Below are 20,278 nucleotides of genomic sequence, written 5' to 3' on the forward strand. Positions count from 1 at the left end.
ACCTAGCTCTCCTAACCGGGCCTTAAAATCAGTTTCTCCAGATATACCGAGATGAGGGTGCTTTTCGTTTTGTTTAAATAAGGAGCTTAGGTGAGGAAAGACTCTTAGGCATTAGGCCAAGAACTCCCACAAGACAATCAGGAATTCAGAACATTTATTGCAAGAGCCGAATAACTGTAAATAACGTTGAGCTGGCAAAGCAGTAACAAGGATAACTGTTTAGATATTTATTCGGTCAAAGTCATCAAACACCCCTCACAAACTGACAAAAGTACCGCGAGAAGCAATGCACCCCTATCCCATTTTTTTATGCTCATATACTGTGGAGGAAAGAAAAATGTGAACTGCTATATACAAAATAACTGCCGTTAAAGTTTTATTTATTTTTGGTAAGAACAAATTAACCGTCGATACTAGCGACCTTTTATTTTGTTGTATTTATTTTAACAGATGTTTAACTGTGGCATAAGATAACACTTCCTTTTTTATTCCCGTTAAGGGCTTTTGTTTTCCTGCTATGTTGCATGCTATGCTTAATTCGTCTGTCATGCCTTAAGAAAATAAAAACCACCTAAGGATGGCCGGATTAGGATTTCTTAGACGTGCAACTGAGATCTTATTTAACATGACGGGTCACTTCGCTGGTTTGAGTCAAGCGACCGTGTGACACTGGTACCTGCCAGGCATTGGCCAACGATGGTTAACAAACAGTTAAACAGCAAGAATTAGAGATTTAACCCTTTTGTTTCCCCCAACTAGCCTACCAGGAGAATGCTCGGTTACATCATGAAGGCACAACACAGTAAATATTTTTGTGGCTATGATCTAAAAACACTTGTGTTACTACGACATCGATGCAGATGAGGATCAACACAACCGCCGCCATTTGAGCAATACAAACTGTCTTCGGTATAGACACACTTGGCCCGATAGTGAAAAGAAAAAAGCAATCATTAGCTATTGGTATGGGGGCAACACACCAAGAAGGTCTCCTTTGTAAGCCTCGTTAAACTGGGTGGGCGCTTGGGAAGATTCATTCCATTAGAGCTTGGGCAGGAGGGCTTTCTAGCAGATTATGTCCTTGCCAAATTATCCTCCGCTTACTGCAGTTTTGGAGTAATATTACTATCCAGAGTGATTACAGCTAACAGCTGAATGTTTCTTACAGCCCATTCCTGAGCTGGGAGGGAGAAAGTCCTCAGGAGGCGCGCAAGGGCCCACACTGGCATCCAGGCTGCTTGTGCTGGCACCCATGCCACTTGTACCACCAAGAGTGGCATGGATGCCGGTATTGGGGCACTATCACCAGCCTTCCTGCACTGCCGCACAGCCCTGAAACACCGACTCGACTTCCCACTGGCATCCTGACAGTGCACCTCCATGTGCCGCATCCCAGGGGGAGTTCTGAGGGCATTCCAGGGGCAGAGCCACCTTTAGGCGGCTTCCTAACTCCCTTTACGCCGGGAATGCCCCCTTTGCCCTTACTTGGAGTTACGCCACCTTTTTAGGTGGCATAGCCCTGTGGAACACTATGGAATGGTTCCAAGGGGCTCGTTGGTAAGGGCAAAATGCTGGCTAAAGTAGCGGGGGTGAATCCTCCTTTGGAGGTGGCGTGGCAGCACTGCCTCCAGCTACCGGCTCAGCCCTCCCCCTTTAGTAATTTTTTTAGCTGCTATCACTGCTCCAAGTTCCAATCTCCCATCCTCAAGAGACGGAGGCGCAGACAAGAAAAAATGGCATCCATAGCAACACTCTAGGGATTTCCCCTAGCCTCTATGGTCTTTACTATAGAGATTTGGGAAATTCCTAGAGTGTCACCCAGAAGTGGCATCACATCCTCCCCAAACTCGACCTTCCCCAGGTACTGCTCCCCAAATCTACTAGCATTTGCCCAGGCAGTGTTGGGAACCCTAACTGGCACTTTTACTTTGCGGATAGAATTTTTTTTTTCCAAAAATAAAAGTGGCTACAATTTCAGTGCTCTCGCTTCAAGTCCATTTGTTTTAGAATTGGTATATAGTTTTTTTTACGTCTACAAGAACAGTAGCAAAATAAAAGTTTTTTCCCTACCTTTTCCCCTCGATTTTTTAACACAAGTGTTTTGAGTTCCTGGGAACATTGTGTGTCAGACAGACTACCAACACTGAAACACCATCACTAAAAGAAAGGGTGGGGGAAAACCCAAAGCAACAGGAAGCAAAATGAAATAAAGAAAGGAAAAAAGCAACTGTGAAACACAGAATTATGCTACAGTAAATTTTTTTTAGGTGAACGTTATAAGTACACAAAAGTTATTAATAATAATTGATCCTATTTACAAGTACTTGAACACTGATCGACTTAACAAGTGTCCACTAACAGAGTTAATAGCTCAGTAGGTTTAATGTTTGTAATTTTAGTTGTTTTGTTTCGGTAAAAGGATGTCAAGTGTAGCAGTCCCAGCACAAGATCAATGGCAACAACAATACATTTTTCCCCCTTTCGAATCGGATACACTTTTTAAAACCATCGCAATCCACTTTTCTCTCTCTCTCTCACTCTCCAAATATATATATTTGACTGTTCCCAGCAGCAGTCCAGGGTCAAAAAACAAAAAAAAAGAGGAAACCCCAAACTAAGCCCCCTGGCCCCTCCCCCAGAAACCAAACTGAAAAAAAAATTAAGATATTTGCAAACTGGAGAGATTCTCTGTAAGAGTTTGATTCGGTCTATTTAACAAAAGCACACAACTAGTAGAAATGCTCTTTCACGTGGCAGTTCTGTGGAGCCACCCCAAAGTTACGCATCTCTCTGCTATGTGACGCATAGTTCTAGAGGTCTACTCAGTAGTACATAAAGCTCTGACTCACACACACACACATACAGTATTAGCAAGTCTAACTAGGCTAAAGTCACTGCTCCAAAGAAGCCATTCCTTATAGCTGGTTCTCCTTCGGGCTCTCCACGGCCGCCGAGGCCTGTTTGTAGGCCTTCAAGTTGGCCAAAGGAATGTCAGTCATGTGACTGGGGTTGAAATGGCCTTCGCCTGAGCCAAACTGCTTTCGGTCGCTGAACTGGTTCCTGTTGCTGTCTTCTTTCCAGGATCTGGTCAACGTGTGTCCATTCACCAGTTTGTCTTTCTTAATCCATTCCTTTGGAGGGGCAAAGGTGGAAAGCGGAGACTTTGGCTGCTGGTATGAACCCAACGCTGGAGGCATCCAACAGTTGTCTGAATGACCCAGAACCAGACATTCTTGAGTGCACATTTCTGTTGCTTCGGCTAATCCTCGGGGGCCAAGAGGTCCATCTGCAGTAGGGTATAAGTGCAAACAGCAGGAAGGAGGGCAGGGAAGAGAGAGAAAAGGAGAATTAGCATGTGTGAAAACCATGAAACATGTCTCAGTTATGAACCACAAAAGCTATCCTGAATCTGAGTTTCCATTGGGCAGGAGATAGCTAGGGTCGCCAACCTCCAGGTGGGGCCCAGAGATCTACCACAGTTACACCTGATCTCCTGACGATAGAGATCAGTTCCATTGGATAAAAGTGGCTGCTATGGAGGGCGGGCTCAATGGCATTGTGCCTTCACAGAGATCCCTCTCCTTCCCATTCCTCGCCCTTCCAGGCTCCACCACCAAATTGCCAGGCATTTCCCAACTCGGAGTTGGCAACCCTAGAGACAGCTAAGTGGAAGCTTTCAGACAAGATTCCACAAATAGGGTTGCCAGCTCCAAGTTGGGAAATACCTGGAGACTTTTGGGGCGGAGCCTGAGGAGAGCGTGGTTTTGGGAAGGACTTCAATGCCACAGAGTCCAATTGCCAAAGAGGCCATTTTATCCAGGTGAACTGATCTCTACCAGCTAAAGATTAGTTGTAATAGCAAGAGATCTCCAGCTAGTACCTGGAGGTTGGCAACCCTATCCACAGATTATACACTTGGTAAAGACTAAGAAAACCCAAGTTCATCACAGCTACAAAACACAGTTTTCAAATGAAGGTTGATACAGCAGAACCTACTTCAAAGAAGAGGGAAAACACAGGAGGAGACATTCCTTTATGTAGCAACAAAACAAGGAGAAGAAAAATCTTAACCCTATGAAACCAGAATAAGGTACCCAAAAGGTAAGGAATCAATATGAAACCATGGGCTAATATTGATACAAGTGATTTTGTGAATAATATATAGTCAATTTAATACAGACACAAAAATAAATATAAATAACTTGTATGTTTATTACACAGGGTGTGTAATCTCACATTTTCATGTATATTTCAGAACATCATTTTAATCAAAGAATTGCAATTTTCTCATTCATTTATGTACTTTCACAAAGGCAGAGGTTTATTCAGAACTGTATTAATTGGGCCACCGAAGAAGGTTTCACAGCCGAAACGGGTATGGTCTGAGCTGTGATATTGTTTGGATACATTCTTACACTGTTGTAATTTTGTGTTTTTATGTTTATTTGGCAAGTTCAGCATAGATACATAGAAGCTTGAACAGGGCTATATACGTTGTTTATAGTTTATATGTATGTGTGGATAGATAGATAGATAGATAGATAGATAGATAGATAGATAGATAGATAGATAGATAGATAGAGATAGAGATATAATTAAATTTTATTTCAATATAATATCAGCTCAGAATAAAAATCAAAGTTAGGTTAAAATAATAAAAAATTGATGGTTCTTGGAGGGATAAATTGAAGAAGAGGAGGAAAGATCTTCTATGGGGAAAGGTTTTCAATCAGCTGTTTACAAATCCCACTAGACCGGAGGCAAACTTTGGCCACTTGAGTGGTTATCTCCCGAGAGGAGTCTGCTAAGAGAAGGGAAACTTTAGCTTCTTCTGATCTCCCAGGAAAGGATTTTCTGAATAATATATAGTAAATTTAATACAGACACTATGTGTGTGTGTGTGTGTGTGTATTAAATTTACTATATATTATTAACAAAACCACTTGTATTAATATTAGCCCATGGTTTCATGTTGTTTCCTTACCTTTTGGACATTCCTTTATGGGCCTGAGGTCCCAGCCTTTTGAGATGTTTATGGTCAATAATGCTGATTTCAAATGGGCTTGAAAGGGTATTGATCACCAGTGCCGCTCCTTCTAGATGGATGTTATGGGATCTCGATCCTATAACCCTGAGGACCAGCCAGTCTTCAAAGGCAGACTTGCATACAGCTCATTGCATTAACCAAGCCATTAAAACTTGATAGGCTCTGCGCTTGAACCGGCGCCATCGTTCAGCCTCTGCGATGCTATGGTCAACTTGCTCTCTCTATAAAACGTGAGCTGCGGTAGCCGTGATGTTGTAAAACATTCAAAGAACATACGTTCCCTTGCTTTGCCCATGACTGGTACCATCACTACACTGTGATCAAATACAAAATTCAAATATTCCCTGAATGTGCAGCAAATATTCGAGCGTTCACGGAAATGTCATTTTCAGTGCAGAGGAAAACGTGAGAGCACAACTTTGTTTCACCTCTCTACGGGATTGTTACGAGCAGGCGTAATGTGACACTTAACGATGACAACGGTATGAAAGAAAATTCCAGTTATAGAATTTCTGGTCATTTATGCATGGGAGTTTTGCCTGAGGTTCGTTGTTCGCTGGACTCACACTTTCCTGCTGACAATCTATGCACCAGCAGTCTCCAAGCTCAAATCAAGTCCCCACCCCTTTAAATTCTGCTTTGTAATTGGCTTACTTTGTAGTGCTTACTGTGAGAGAAAATCCTCCCCAAATCCTATTGCCAAATAAAAAAGCATTTCAGAGAGGGGGGGGGGGAGAAATCCAAACCTCGTTTTTTTAAAAGCCTTTCTTCTGCTCAGAAAGAGCTCCCAGGAAGCAGGAAGCATCTGAATCCCCGCCTCTTTACACACTGCTTTGTAATTGGCTACATGCCAATTAACCAGGCTGAGCTCTGCTCAGGGGAGAGGTTAACAGAGGGATGGGAAGGTCTGGGATTTGTTAGGTCTGGCAGCAAGGACATCTCTAATGGACGGAAAACTCATGCATAACTCCAAGGAACAACCGGGGGCGAATGTTCGTAAAAGTACCCATGCATAAACAACCTCTCTCTCTCTCTCTCTCTCTCTCTCTCTCTCTCTCTCTCTCTCTCTCTCTCTCTCTCACACACACACACACACACACACACACACACACACACACACACACACCTTTCTCCCCAATGGGGACTCAAAGCATCTCCCATCATTCTCTCCTCTATTATATCCTCAACAAAACCCTGTGAGGTAGGCTAGGCTGAGAGTGTGTAACTGACTCAAGGCCACCTAGCAGGAGTCTGCAACACTGTAGGGATCCAAATCCATGTCTCCCAGATCTTAGTCCAATATTCTAATCCCTACACCCCACTGGATCTCCCAGAAATTGAGCAACCCCAGGTAACTTGCTGTTCCCCCCTACAACACCTGAAACTATTGGCACTCTTGATTTGGGTCAGGAAGCAATGACAGAGCGGAATCTTAAAGGACTGGGCAAGGTAGAACTCAGTTGGATGAAGAAAAGGCAGGACGGGGTGTGTGTGTGTCTGGCACATTGAGGTCACCAGAGTGTAGGTCATAGGAGTGGGGAGTCCTGATCAGAATCAGGAATTCACTGGCTTTTCAGACACCACTATCTGGTAGGGCACAGTTTAACCAGTTTATTTATTATGCATTTAATTAGAACATTTTAATGCTGCCTCTCCAAGGGAATCTGCCCATGGCAGATTACAAAATGAAACACAATTTTTTTAAAAAATGTTCAAAGCTGTTAATTAAAACCCAGTTTTAAATACTGGTAGAATGCTGGCTCATTGGCATACTTGCACGTAAGGCATAATCAGCATCACCATCTCTAAAAACATAGATTGCTTGTGCATAGACTGCATTATGCATAGGCTTGGACCTCATGATTTCTACAAGCAGAACCCAGATCCTATGTACAAATTGGCTCTGGGCAGAAGAATATGTAGACATTGGGCTGGGGTTCTTGGAGGCAATACCACCCCACCCCAGTGTGATAGTTGTCATCTCCTTTGACAATAGCTACAGAAATAACTGGGCCAGATGTGTATGACTGTTAATCAGTGGAAGACAAAAGAGGGGAATAAAACCCAACCTGAAAACAGTCGCTGGGTACCCAAGGTTGGGTAGAAAGAATAAATATATATATTGTTATTGATCTTTATTACTAAAATATATATAATTTATTAGAAGTGCTAAGTAAAGGTTACAAATATTTAAAAACATTAAAATAGCACAATGGCATTTCCTGTAACCACATACCAAACGCATTTCGGCCTATTGGGCCTTCATTAGTGGTTAATTAAAACACATGTTAAGCCTGCACACATTTACAGAAATAAATAAAGAAATACATATACAAACAGTTCAAACCCAACCAGGCATGTGCATAGGTTATAAAATCTATTACCAGTTACTCAAACATCTGGTCAGGTTGGTTCTAGTTGTAATGCTGGTTAGTATATGTCTCTCATATACTATGTGTGAAGGTAACAACCTAGTAGAGCACACTACTGTTAATCAAACATTGGCTGATGGCGAGGAGGGTCTGGAGACCAAGTCCTATGAGGAAAGGTTGAAGGAGCTGGGTATGTTTAGCCTGAAGAGGAGAAGACTGAGAGGGGCTATGATAACCATCTTCAAGTACTTGAAGGGCTGTCATATAGAGGATGGTGCCGAGTTGTTTTCTGTTGCCCCAGAAGGTTGGACCAGAACCAACAGATTGAAATTAAATCCAAAGAGTTTTTGTCTAGACATTAGGAAGAATTTTCTAACAGTTAGAGCGGTTCCTCATTAGAACAGGCTTCCTCGGGAGGTGGTAAGTGTTCCTTCCCTGGAGACTCACTAAATGGCCATCTTTCAGCAATGCTGATTCTATGACCTTAGGCAATTCCTGAGAGGCAGTTCATGAGAGGGAGGGCATCTTGGCGATCTTCTGGGCATGGAGTAGGGGTCATTGGAGGTGTGGGGGGGAAGGTAGTTGTGAAATTCCTGCATTGTGCAGGGGGTTGGACTAGATGACCCTGGTGGTCCTTTCCAACTTTAGGATTCTATGATTCTATGAAACCTGGGGAATATGTCCTGATGTTTGTTAAGGGCAAAAGGAGATTTCTTTAAATCGTTTTTTTTCTTGCAGCTTAAAAAAAAGAGAAAAGGAATCCATGCCACAATCTCCCATGAGAAGACATAGTGTAAAATCCTTCTTACATTTTCATAAACTCGAGGGGGAAATGTTAGCCAGCCGGCAAATCCCTTGTAATGAGCCCTCCTTTTTGACACATATCACTGCCGATTCAAAGCCCATTCTTGCATATTTCTCAATGGAGTGAAGCAGCGGAGGAGTTATTGATCTGATTAGCATGGAGGCAGTCAGAAAAACACGGCGTTTGGAGAAAGGGGACTGAGTCATCACCGCTGACTTAGCCCAGTCTTTTCCAAGCCTATCAGTAAGCTGGTTCATGACACTCTCAATATATGGCAATTTAAAACGGCACATCTCCATCGGCCCAGCCGACATCAGAATCCGGTGCTTCCGCCCGCCCCTGAAAAGAACAAAGTTGCTTTCTCTGCAGACAGTCGGTTCTTTTTCCTCGATGCAACGTCAAGCGACGGGAAAGTTATAGGAAGGAAATTACTAATTTATTTGGAGCACCACATTAACCAATAAGTCAGGAAGGCTGTAGTCGAAAGAGCATTTCAGGGCAGCACAACTCAGAGGAAAATCGAAAGAATAGAAGGAATACCTAATCGTTGCGGCATCAAAGAGAATTGGAGGAAAATAAGGAGGGAGGGGAGAAGGCTGGGCAGGCTGAGGATTAGAGGTCTCAACATTGCTCCAAGGCCTAGAGAGCAAAAGAGAGTTGTAAGGGCGGGGGGGGGCTGAGCAACAATGTGACTCTGAAAGTTCTTCCAAACATTCAGAGGGAAGTGAACATTTCGTTGGTGGAAATGGCGAGGTGTGTGTGTGTGTGTGTGTGTGTGTGTGTGTGCGCGCGCCATCAAGTCACAGCTGACTTATGGAAATCTCAGAGGGTTTTCAAGGGAAGGGACATCCAGAGGCGGTTTGCCATTGCCTGCCTCCACATGGGCTGAGAGTTCTGAGAGAACTGTGACTGGCCCAAGGTCACCTGGCAGGCTTCATGGGGAAGAGTGGGGAATTGAACCCGGTTCTCCAGATTAGAGTCCGCCATTCTTAACCACGGCACCATGTTGATTTACCTACAAACATTCCTTTGGAAGGTCTGCAGAGGCACCTTTGTACACAATCGAGGACAGGATTCCCCCTCGCGGGGAGAGAGTAGGGTTGCCAAGCTTCCAGGTGGTCACTGGAAAGCTCCAAGAATTAAACTGATGTCCAGATAGCAATGGCTTCTCCAGAGGGTGACCTCTATGGAATTATACCCCAGAGAGGACCCTCCCTACTCCAAACCCTGCTCTCCCAGACTCTTGAGAGCCAGCACGGTGTAGTGGTCAAGAGTGGTGGCTTGGAGCGGTGGACTCTGATCTGGAGAACCAGGTTTGATTCCCCACTCCTCCACATGAGCGGCAGACGCTAATCTGGTGAACTGGATTTGTTTCCCCACTCCTACACATGAAGCCAGCTGGGTGACATTGGGCTAGTCACATTCTCTCAGCCCACCTGTCTCACATGGTGTCTGTTGTGGGGAGGGGAAGGGAAGGTGATTGTAAGCCGTTTGAGTCACCCTTAAGTGGTAGAGAAAGTCAGCATATAAAAACCAACTCTTCTTCTTCTTCTTCTTCTTCTTCTTCTTCTTCTTCTTCTTCTTCTTCTTCTTCTTGTAAAAAGAGTATTCCCAGCATATTGTTAACATTTCTAAAGGTTAATCTATAGGTTAAACACTGATTATTTTCTTTTTCTGCTGACAACAGCAATTTGCTTTTAATTAGGTTTTCTCATTTTTTCCCCACACAATAATGTAATCCTGTCTTGCTGACCCAAAAAGGAATGGTTTGGCAAGGATTAAATCTTCCAGCAAACAACAACAACAGAGGAAGGGGGGGGGCTAATTGATGACAAACAGACATATTTCAGGAAATAGACAGCATGATCTCTGTGCTTCTAATTTTCAATTAAAGGAAAGGAAAGCCTTCATGCCAAACTCCTGTCCTTGTCCACCAGCTAAATAAACTAAACTCAAGTTCAAAGACAGCTGACATCTATTTTAGTTTGGGCTTTCAATGTGGCATAAACGGTTTCGAGTCAGAATGAAAATATGCTCCTGGCCCCTAAAGCCATGTCAAATTAGTCTCCAAGAGATTTATTTCTCATCTAGTTTGCTTCCTTCAGGAATTGCCACCAAGATCTGAGGCACTTAATTCTGGAGTCGGGTTTGCCCAAGCTTTTCTGGCTGATTCAGTTGGTAACACTTAGACGGGATTCCGGCATTGTTTGTCAGAAGCCCCATTCAAAGATTTACCCAAGGCAATGAAATGTATTATCCTGTCCACATATATTCACAGGGATAAGTCTAGAGCAGCTCTCATCAAACAATCAGAGGTCTCCCCTCCCCAGCTTTCTCACTGATTTCCAATTTCCAGCACATCCAGATGACAGCATTGAGGTGAGTTCTCCTCCTTAAAAAAACAACAACAAAAACACTCCCTTTACACATGCACACACCCTTCGTATGGAAATTACGGGCCATTTATTCTTGGTAATTAGCAGCACGTTCCAGGCTGAAGTGCCCCCCATATTTTTTTTGAGTTTTTCTTGCTGAGCCGTCATTCAGGAAGTGACTGCAAGGCCGATGCATACCTGCTTCGTATTTCTTAAGAGCCCCTTTAACATGACCTTTTGTGTTTGCTCCACCCCTGCCTCGAAGAATCCCCTGAAGGAAGCATGCAAAACCACACAGCCTTGGCTTAGCTATGCAAACTTAGCTATGCAAATGGAAGGAACGAAGGAGCAGGTGAGGGGGGGGGAGGTGAAATTTCTCTTTTTGCATCGGGACTGTGAATAGGCATTTAAAAGGTTGCATTTTAAAAAAGAGCTTTGAGCAAGCATCAAAATTGACCCTGCATAAATGGCCACAGACTAGTTTCTGATCTCTTCTTTCTAGCTAAAATGGCCGAGCAGGCTGTGGACAAATTGGTTCAGATACTCCTGGGTGGAACATAGTCCAGGGAAGCTTCTGAAATGCACCTCATCCAAATTTGTCCTTGATTCTGGACTTCCAAATGACCTGGCCTTGTTTCCAGAGTGAACATGATGCATTAGGAATCCTTCATTGTTTTGCCTTTTGTTTCCAAATTTTGTAGAGTTATGTGTGCGCATGCGTGCAATGTGTTTGCTGCTACTTTCGATCCCTGAAATTCATTGGTTCAGAACAACAAAGGAGCACAGCAGGGAAATCTGTTCTCCCATATTCTCTAAACCCATTTCAGTCTGGCTACAAGCCAGGAATTTGTACTGAAATTGACTATCAGTTGACTATCTCCTTCAGAAAATAGGGGAGATGTGATCTTTTTGATTCCTCTAGGACTCTGAAAGCTGGTCATTGAAGAAAGCTGATAGGAAGAAAGTAGATTACTTTGAAATGTGGTGTTGGAGGAGAGTGTTACAAACACCGTGGACTGCCAATAACAAACAAACAAACAAATCAGTGGGTTGTAGATCAAATCAAGCCTGAACTGACCCTAGAAGCTAAAATGACTAAACTGAGACTATCACACTTTGGTCACATTATGAGAAGACAAGAGTCACTGGAAAAGATCATGCTAGGAAAAGTTGAGGGCAGCAGGAAAAGTGGAAAACCCAACAAGAGATGGATTTACTTTATAAAAGAAACCATGGCTCTTAATTTGCAAGACCTGAGCAAGGCTGATAAGGATAGGACGTTTTGGAGGACATTGATTCATAGGGTTGCCATGAGTCGGGAGCGACTTGACGACACTTAACACACCGTCATACCAGAGACGCAAGCCAGCCTCTTCTGCATGCAAATGGCGAGCTCAGTGATTGAATTATGGCCGATCCTGTGTTTTCTGAAGGCCACAGATGGTCTGCATTCTTAACTGCGATGTGACTCATGCGCAAAACCGTCCCAGTCATGTCATCGCTTCCACTCTCCGTTGCAGATTTCTTTATGAACAGTGCAATCCTATGCAATGGTACTCCAGGCTAAGCCCCTTCATTTCAATGGCCTTCGACTGAAGTAACTGTGAGGGTTTAGTGTGTCCTTATTCCACGTTTTACTACACTGCAATCTTTATGCACTCCCGTGGGAAAAATTCCTGTTACCATTACTTAAGGATAGTCCAGCCCAAACAAATGTGGGCCTAGTGCACTACCTATTAAGAGACAGTAATGCCCACATAACATTGATGGTAGCAAGAGTCTTGGGAACCTCCCTAGGAGCGCTGCGCCAAGTTATTCCACAGAGTTAAACTCTATCAAACTGATTATTTAGCACTTTAAGACTTCGAGGTTTTAACTAGTTTATTGATATCTTATCGTTCAAAGATTGTATTCTAATCATTGGATATATAGCACTTTAAGACTTTGAGGTTTTAACTAGTTTATTGATATCTTATAGTTCAAAGATTAAGATTATATTTTAATCATTGAATATAGTATTTAAAAGATCTATGCCAATAAAGGTTTGATTTGATTTGATTTGTTGATTACGAGTGGGCTGAGATGAGATGGAATCATCCGCTGAGCGCATACCGTTCTTTTTTTCCCTTTCTTTCGTTTAATTGCCTCACAGAGCTATAAAGCATAATGGCAATTATCGCTTCTTTCCCACATCACCAAAACAATAGATTTCTCCCAATTTTCTGAAGCGGTTTCATCACCGCATACAGTGACGCCACTTTAAAAGCTGCTCCCACTGCTTTAATTCCATAATTGCATTAATTTGTTTCTTTTCTGTTCGTAAAAATGTCACTGGGATCTCTGTATCAGGCTGAAGGATTTCATTTATTCTCTTCCCCATTATCCGCCACCCCTCTTCCCAACCCCAAAGTATTTGTTCACCAAACAATCCAGGAGAAATCTGGTTATCAGTCTTGGCTGCTTGAATATATAATGACACGAGAGCTGATAAAACCGAACACGCCATCTGTCTCTGAATTTAAATATTTTGAAGGCAAGCGCAGTGGTAAATAAGCAAGAACTCCTTAAAACTGCCTTTGTAAATATTTATATCTGACTGTACTTTTTTTAAAAAAAACTTTTGTTGCTGTGTTTTTATTCGGTTAATAGCTGTCAGGTAGCCGTACGTTTGTGGTGCCTCCAAAGTAGGCCATTGAAAGGCAGGAGAATAAATCTATGCCAGTCAAGTGTGGGCCTTCAGGTGGTAAGTCTAACGGGGTTCGATTCCTCACTCCTCCACATGAGCGGCGGAGGCTAATCTGGTGAACTGGATTTGTTTCCCCACTCCTCCACATGAAGCCCACTGGGTGACCTTGGGCTAGTCATAGCTCTCTCAGCCCCACCTACCTCACAGGGTGTCTGTTGTGGGGAGGGGAGGGGAGGGGAGGGGAAGGGAAGGTGATTGTAATCCAGTTTGATTCTTCCTTAAATTGTAGAAAAAGTTGGTATATAAAAGCCAACTCCTCTTCCTCCTCCTCTTCCTCTTCCTCCTCCTCCTCCTCCTTCTCCTCCTCCTCCTCCTCTTCTTCTTCTTCTTCTTCGTAATTGGCTGTCTGCTTGCTGTGTGAGAAACTCAGCTTCTGTGTCCCGCACTTTGCCTTATGCATGGGGATTTCAAGTTGGCTCAGCTCACGGGAGAGGGAAGAATAGAGGAATGGGAAGTCCAGGGATTTGTGAAGGCTGGCAGAGAGGTAATCTCTAATGGAGGGAATTATTTATGCATAACTCCAAGGAACAGATGGGGGGGGTGAACGTGAGTGAAAGTACCCATGCATAAACGACCTTAGGGCGCTTTCACACTTGCCAAATAATGCACTTTCCATCCACTTTCAATGCACTTTAACAATTGTTTGCAAGTAGATTTTGCCGGTTCACACAGTAAAACCCAGCTGCAAAGTGCATTGAAAGTGGATGGTAAGTGCATTATTTGGCATGTGTGAAAGCGCCCTAAGGTCATTTATGCATGGGTACTTTCACTCATGTTCAACCACCCCACCCAACCCCGTCTGTCTCAGTTGCTCCTTGGAGTTATGCATTAGTTTCCCCTCCATTAGAGATGGCCTCATTGCCAGCCCTCACAGATCCCTGCACTTCCCGTTCTTTTGTTAACCCAATTTGCTCACAGCCTATTACAAAGCAGCATGTCCAGAGGCAGGGATTCATCATCATCATTTGTTTATTATGGTCAAAGATCAGCTTGCACAAAAAGAAATATCATAAGTAATTAAAAACAAAATGTCTGAAATTTGTTCAATAAAACATAAATTTAGTTACATCAACTCTTGGTAAAATAGTATGTTTAACATGAAAAGTCATTATAACAGTTTCTTCTGCCTCATAGCGCATGCCTTGGCACAGAATCTCGCAACCTGATAGGTAATATCTTTAACAGAATCATCTAATAATAAAGTAGTATAGCTAACTCTGTCTCTATCTGGGAAGCTAGACAAAATTGGATCAATGAGCGTTTTACGTATGTCTTGATAAAATGTCTTGATAAAATGGGCAGTATAATAGAACTGTTTCCACCATTCCAGATTGACATGGACAGAGGCGGAATTCGTAAGGGAGACGGGTATATCTCCCATCAAGAAAAGCAGATGGAAGGGCATTAAAACGGGCTAAAGTGAAGGCTCTCCGGTATTTTGGGTGATCTAAGGCATAAAGATAATTTGGGGGAACCAAAAATTTAATACGGTTCTCCACTACTGGGACCGAGTGAGCCCTTGATCTATTATCTTGAAGGGCAATGTCCCAAAGCCTCTGTTTGGCTGTTGTTTTTGCTCCTTGATATCCAAGGCAGGGATTCAAACACTTCCTGCTTCCTGGGAGATCTTTCTGAGCAGAAGAAAGGCTTTTTAAAACTGAGGCTTGGGTTTCTTTTCAGATTGCTCCATTTTTTGTTTTATGTTCTTAAAATGCTTTTTTATGCAGCAATTGGATTTGGGAGAGAGGGAACTTTTGTCTCACTACAGCCAATTATGAAGCAGCATTTCAAGGGGCAGGACTTGATTTGAGCTTGGAGACTGCTGGTGCATAGATTTCCAACAGGAAGGTGTGGGTCCAGCGAGCAATGAACCTCAGATAAAACTCCCGTGCATAAATAACCTAAGTGTCTTTTATCTTTAAAAGAGATTCTAGGCGGGGTGGATGTCTGAGTGGGTTCAAAAATACAACCTAAGTCTCTCAGGTGGAAAGAAACTCACCTAACCTAAATGGGACTGCCCATTCTTACAACTGGTCTCCAGAGAACAGAGATCTGTTCCCCTGGAGAAAATGGCTGCTTTGGAGGGTGGACTGTATGGCATTATACCCCGCTGAGGTCCTTTCCCGTACCAAACCCTGCCCTCCCCAGGCTCCACCCCCCAAAAGCTTTAGGTTTTTCCCAACTAGGGTTGCTAGCTCCGGCCTGCAAAATGTCTGGAGATTTTGGGGGTGGAGTCTGAAGAGGGTGGGGTTTGGAGAAGGGAGGGACTTCAATGGGGTATAATGCTACCTATGGCATTATAGATATGTCCACCTTCCAACGTGGACATTTTCTCCAGGGGAATTGTTCTCTGTCACCTGGAGATCAGTTGTAATCCAAGGAGATCTCCAGCCATCGCCTGGAGGTTGGCTACCCTACTCCCAACCCAGAGCAGGCAAACCTGATCCAGACAAAGATAGAAGTTCACAGGGGTTCCAGAGAAAGATTTGTTCTGCCCTGCCCCTCACTTCCGAAAGCGCCACATTGCCGCAGCTATATTAGCACAGCCCCACCCCCCTCTGATGGAAACCATCACATCCTCCCTTCATCTTTTGTCTCATTTTTATTATACCTAGAAGCGAAAGTCTGATTCCATTGATTAATTTACTGCTGCAATCAGTGAGCTGCTCCTGGCAAGCTGACTAACTGCTTCCCAACCTGCTGCTTCAAAAGTCTTTCCCTCAAAGGATGGAAAATTATCCTTTGACTGTGGAAGAGTCAGGACCTGAACATGAAAAAAATCCTACTCATATCCTACTCACAGGACCAATCCTATGAGGAAAGAATGAAGGAGCTGGGTATGTTTAGCCTGAAGAGGAGAAGACTGCACGCCAAGCAGTTATGAGGCGTGCAGCCTCTGCTTGGAGGTAAAAGAATTTCAGCGAACTGACAAACAATTTACTTTTAAACCGCGCAAACCGCACGAATTGCAACACCAAAAACTCTGTTTATTGCCTTCTCTGCCCGTGTGTTTTTTTATACATTGGATCTAGCATTAGACCAATTAAAAATAGAATATTGGAACACCGTGCGCGCATACGCGCGAAGCTTTTGAGTGCCCCGGTCGTAGATCATTTCATTATGGCTCGTCATTCTGAAAATGACCTTCGCTTTTTTGTCATTTGGCACCTAAGAGGCAAGCGTTTTGATAAAAGAAACACAGAAAGAATCTTAAGACAGAAAGAGGCTTTTTTAATCCATCTTTTTTGATTCAGTTAAACCTAGAGGTCTGAATCTTGAAAATGACCTTTCTTGTTTTATATAACTTAGTAGCATATGGTAATTGTCAGTAACAGTAGGTTCTACTTTAGTAGAGTATATACAGTAACTCAAGAAGAAGATGCACTTGGGAGCTGGCGTTAACACCTGTTTTGTATTTAACTGTAAGTAAGGGATAATGAACTTTGCCATACTTGTATCCCATTAGGAACCTGTTGATATCACTGCTGCAGAATGTTGAATTGAAATAGACTACTTTTCTATGTAATTGATTTACTACAAAATGGATGTAAGTATATATTTTTATTATGAGTATTGGTGGCTAAATTATTGGTACTATTTTAAATAATATATTTGAATTTAGGATATACTATGGGGCTGAAGAAACTTATGTGAAATGGCCGTCCACCATTTTCTTGGATTTATACCTATATTGGATATCCTGTGGAACTGATTACCTTTGAAATTCAGAAGAGGACTTTTACCTCCAGATGTATACTACAAGACTTTTCCATACTTACCTGTAAATTTGTTTATATTTAGCTACTTAGTTGTTAAGTTTTCATGTTGTACACTTGTCTTGTCCTTTCTAGCTTCATCACTTATTATACATTTGCTATTTTGCAACCTGTTTATGTGCATTTTTGTACCAAATTCCAGTGCTAATTTCCAAACCCTTTCGGTACAGGCACGGAGGTGCCCTTTGTTTTTGATTTGCTTAGTACCTGGAGGTTGGCAACCCTACTTGCCAGCCCTGATCAGGATGGGGCGGGGGTGGAGGCCTCAACTGGCTCATGGGCCAGATAAGAGCTCTCAAGGGGCCGTATCCAGCCAGCGAGCCTTATGTTTGACACCCCTGGTGTAGAGGCTGAATACAAATGATGGTTGTGGTATGATCTACTCATGGAGGTGTGTGGTACAATCCTGCTTTCCCCTTTGGCAGAATGATAACAGACTCTCAAACTACCCCAAATAAACCATTCTGATATCCTTAAAGAAAAGTAGGGTACATACATGACAAATAGCCAGGATCCAACTAAGGTGTAACTACAGGAGGAGGAGGAGGAGAGTTGGTTTTCATACCCTGGTTTTCTCTACCTTTAAGGAGTCTCAAAGCAACTTACAATCACCTTCCTTTCCTCACCCCTTAAGGGACACCTTGTGAGGTAGGTGGGGCTGAGAATGTTCAGAGAGAACTGCGACTACCCCAAGATCACCCATCAGACTTCATGTGGAAGAGTGGGGAATCAGCCCTGGTTCTACAGGCAAACAATGCTGACAGCCTATAGCCTACACCCTGAGAAAAGCTCTGGCAAATAAATTGCCTATGCAGCGCCTCCTGAAAATTTCTAAAGATGTCACCTCTTTCAGAGTTGCCTTTCTTTTTTTCTCTCAGACTTCCATGGTTGCTATTAATATAGATGCACTGTTCTAGTTTAGAAAGTAAACACTTTGCATACAAGGCAAGTTGGGAGAGGAATCCCACCTGAGCATTTTTCCCCATTCCCCACTTCACATCTATCACCATAAAAATAAGTTTCATTTCATTTGTGGACTGACTATCAGTGTCGCGTTCGAGATGCGGGCAGGTCACCTTGAAAAAAGTGGCAGAGGAGAAACCAAGCAGGATTCTACCAAAAGAAAAAAAGAAAAACACCCTTTTGTTAGCAAATAAACAGGGATTACATTTTTACACATCCCTCCCACAGATTTTATTCCTTCGGTCACAGATGAAAAGTCAACATTTGGAGATGGAAACCGTCCAATCTCAACACACGGACAGCCAAAGCAGCAGATTTTCTCCCCAGGAGAATATGGTTATTTAGACAGACTTTACAGCTCAAAAAGAACAGATAGAGGCACATCTTTATAATTCCACACCTTCTATTTCATGGCACGGACCTCATCCATCTTTTTAACTGCTGAAGCTACTGCTGAGGAGAACATTACCACAACTAATTCTGTCTTTTTTTTTTCAAATTAGCATTTGCGCCGCGTTCCCCCCCCTTTTCCAAATATTTTTTTTTTAAATTATGCAGGGGATTGAAATGAACCTTCTATATCTGACATATTTGCTAATAAAAGCCGAGCACCCACAGTGCAGGATTAATATTCATTTTATTAACACATATTTCCCGTTATTTAGCTGAGATGCTTTCGCCTGCTGCTGGAGCGATAAAAACGAACGGAAATTTATTAAGTTTTGCCGATAGTTTTCAAGGGTTGTTAAAATGCAGAAGAATCCAGACTTCAAGCTGATTTGTTTGGCTGAAAGGAAGGTTGACATTTCACCTATAAGATAGAATTAAAAAAGTACTTGGAAGGAATGGGTGCTGTCAGGCCTTTATCCCTGACCAGTAAACTGAGGCAGCGGACAGCCCCAGTATCCCTCCACCAGTCTGCTTATGGGAGCTGAAGCAGGCATGAGGCATAATGCTACAAAAAGACCACAAAATCTTACTTCTTAATGGTGGAGCAGCAGCCAGCGTGGTGTGGTGGTTAAGAGCGGTGATTTGAAGCGGTGGACTCTGATCTGGAGATCTGGGTTTGATTCCCCACTCCTCCACATGAGCGGCAGGCACTAATCTGGTGGATTTGATTTGTTTCCCCGTTCCTCCACATGAAGCCAGCTGGGTGACCTTGGGCTAGTCACAGCTCTCTTAGAGCTCTCTCAGCCCCACAGTACTGACTTCGATGGACCAAGGATCTGATTCAGTATAAGGCAGCCACATATATGTTCATGCATATATGACATCGGGGGCATGAGACCATGGCGATGTCACCAATAGCACCACATCACTTCTGGGGAAAACCAGGAAGTGATATAGGGCAGCTCTAGGAATCATTGGAAACTCTATGGTAAAACTGGGTTTTCCCTGGAAGTGACATGGCAACGTTGGCACTTGGCAATATCACTTTGTTAATTTTATTTTTTTTTCCCTTCCTGTCGGAGTTGTGGTGGGCGGAAGGCTATAGCGGAAGGCTCGGCAGCTCTAGTTAGCATGGATTTGAGCCTGAATTTGAAAGTAAGCCACATTCACACAAGTGTTCAAGGGACACTTCCCTGTCAACAGCACACAGCCACGGTAAGACCAAAAGAAATGCGGGTGTGCACAAAGGGCAATGATGCCTCTGTCATGGGGCTCCTGACTCTTTCTCAAAACTATTGTCTCTTTCCAGCCAGAATTGCACTCCGAATGTTTTATGGAGACATCGGATATACCTCAGCTCTTTTCTATTTTACAGCGTTCCCAGGGAGCTAAAACCCAGCCCTGCCGAACGGATGACATTCCATCAATGTCAAAGAAGCGCTACCTCCATTGAGTTGATCGGCAGCGCCGATTCTGCAAAACATGTATGCACATGAGTGACTTTATGGTTATGAATCGTTCAACTGACTGGAATGGGGCTACCCGTACCTTTTTTTAAAAGTTACTTGATTGTGTGCTTGCAGAACTTCTCTATGACTGTTATGAATTTTCCTCCCCCATCCCAAAAAGTCATGATTTTCAGACTGCTGCTCCAATGCGCACTTCTTATCTTCATCCTTGCAGTCCTCCCAGCTGCTAATGTGCAAAGAACCATGGGTCTTCTGGTTGAACTCTCTCTTTTCCCAACCATGAAATGTTGTAACTTAAGAATTCCTTTGATGTGCTCGGCCTGTCTTTATTTCTC

General features: G+C 43.2%; 1 protein-coding gene across 4 annotated transcripts in view; it reads right to left on the reverse strand.

Moving 5' to 3' along the window:
* Window positions 1-2,661: 2,661 nt before the first annotated feature.
* Window positions 2,662-20,278, reverse strand: part of PCDH9 (protocadherin 9) — a 770,680-nt gene continuing 753,063 nt past the window's right edge. For all 4 annotated transcript variants that reach the window (XM_056862105.1, XM_056862103.1, XM_056862104.1 and 1 more), the window contains one exon: window positions 2,662-3,286. In XM_056862105.1, coding sequence (XP_056718083.1) covers window positions 2,916-3,286 — 371 coding nt within the window. In that variant the 3' untranslated portion in view covers window positions 2,662-2,915. The remainder of the gene's footprint in view (window positions 3,287-20,278) is intronic.

The sequence above is a fragment of the Euleptes europaea genome, chromosome 16 (genome assembly GCF_029931775.1).
Source record: "Euleptes europaea isolate rEulEur1 chromosome 16, rEulEur1.hap1, whole genome shotgun sequence".
NCBI classification, from domain to species: domain Eukaryota; kingdom Metazoa; phylum Chordata; class Lepidosauria; order Squamata; family Sphaerodactylidae; genus Euleptes; species Euleptes europaea.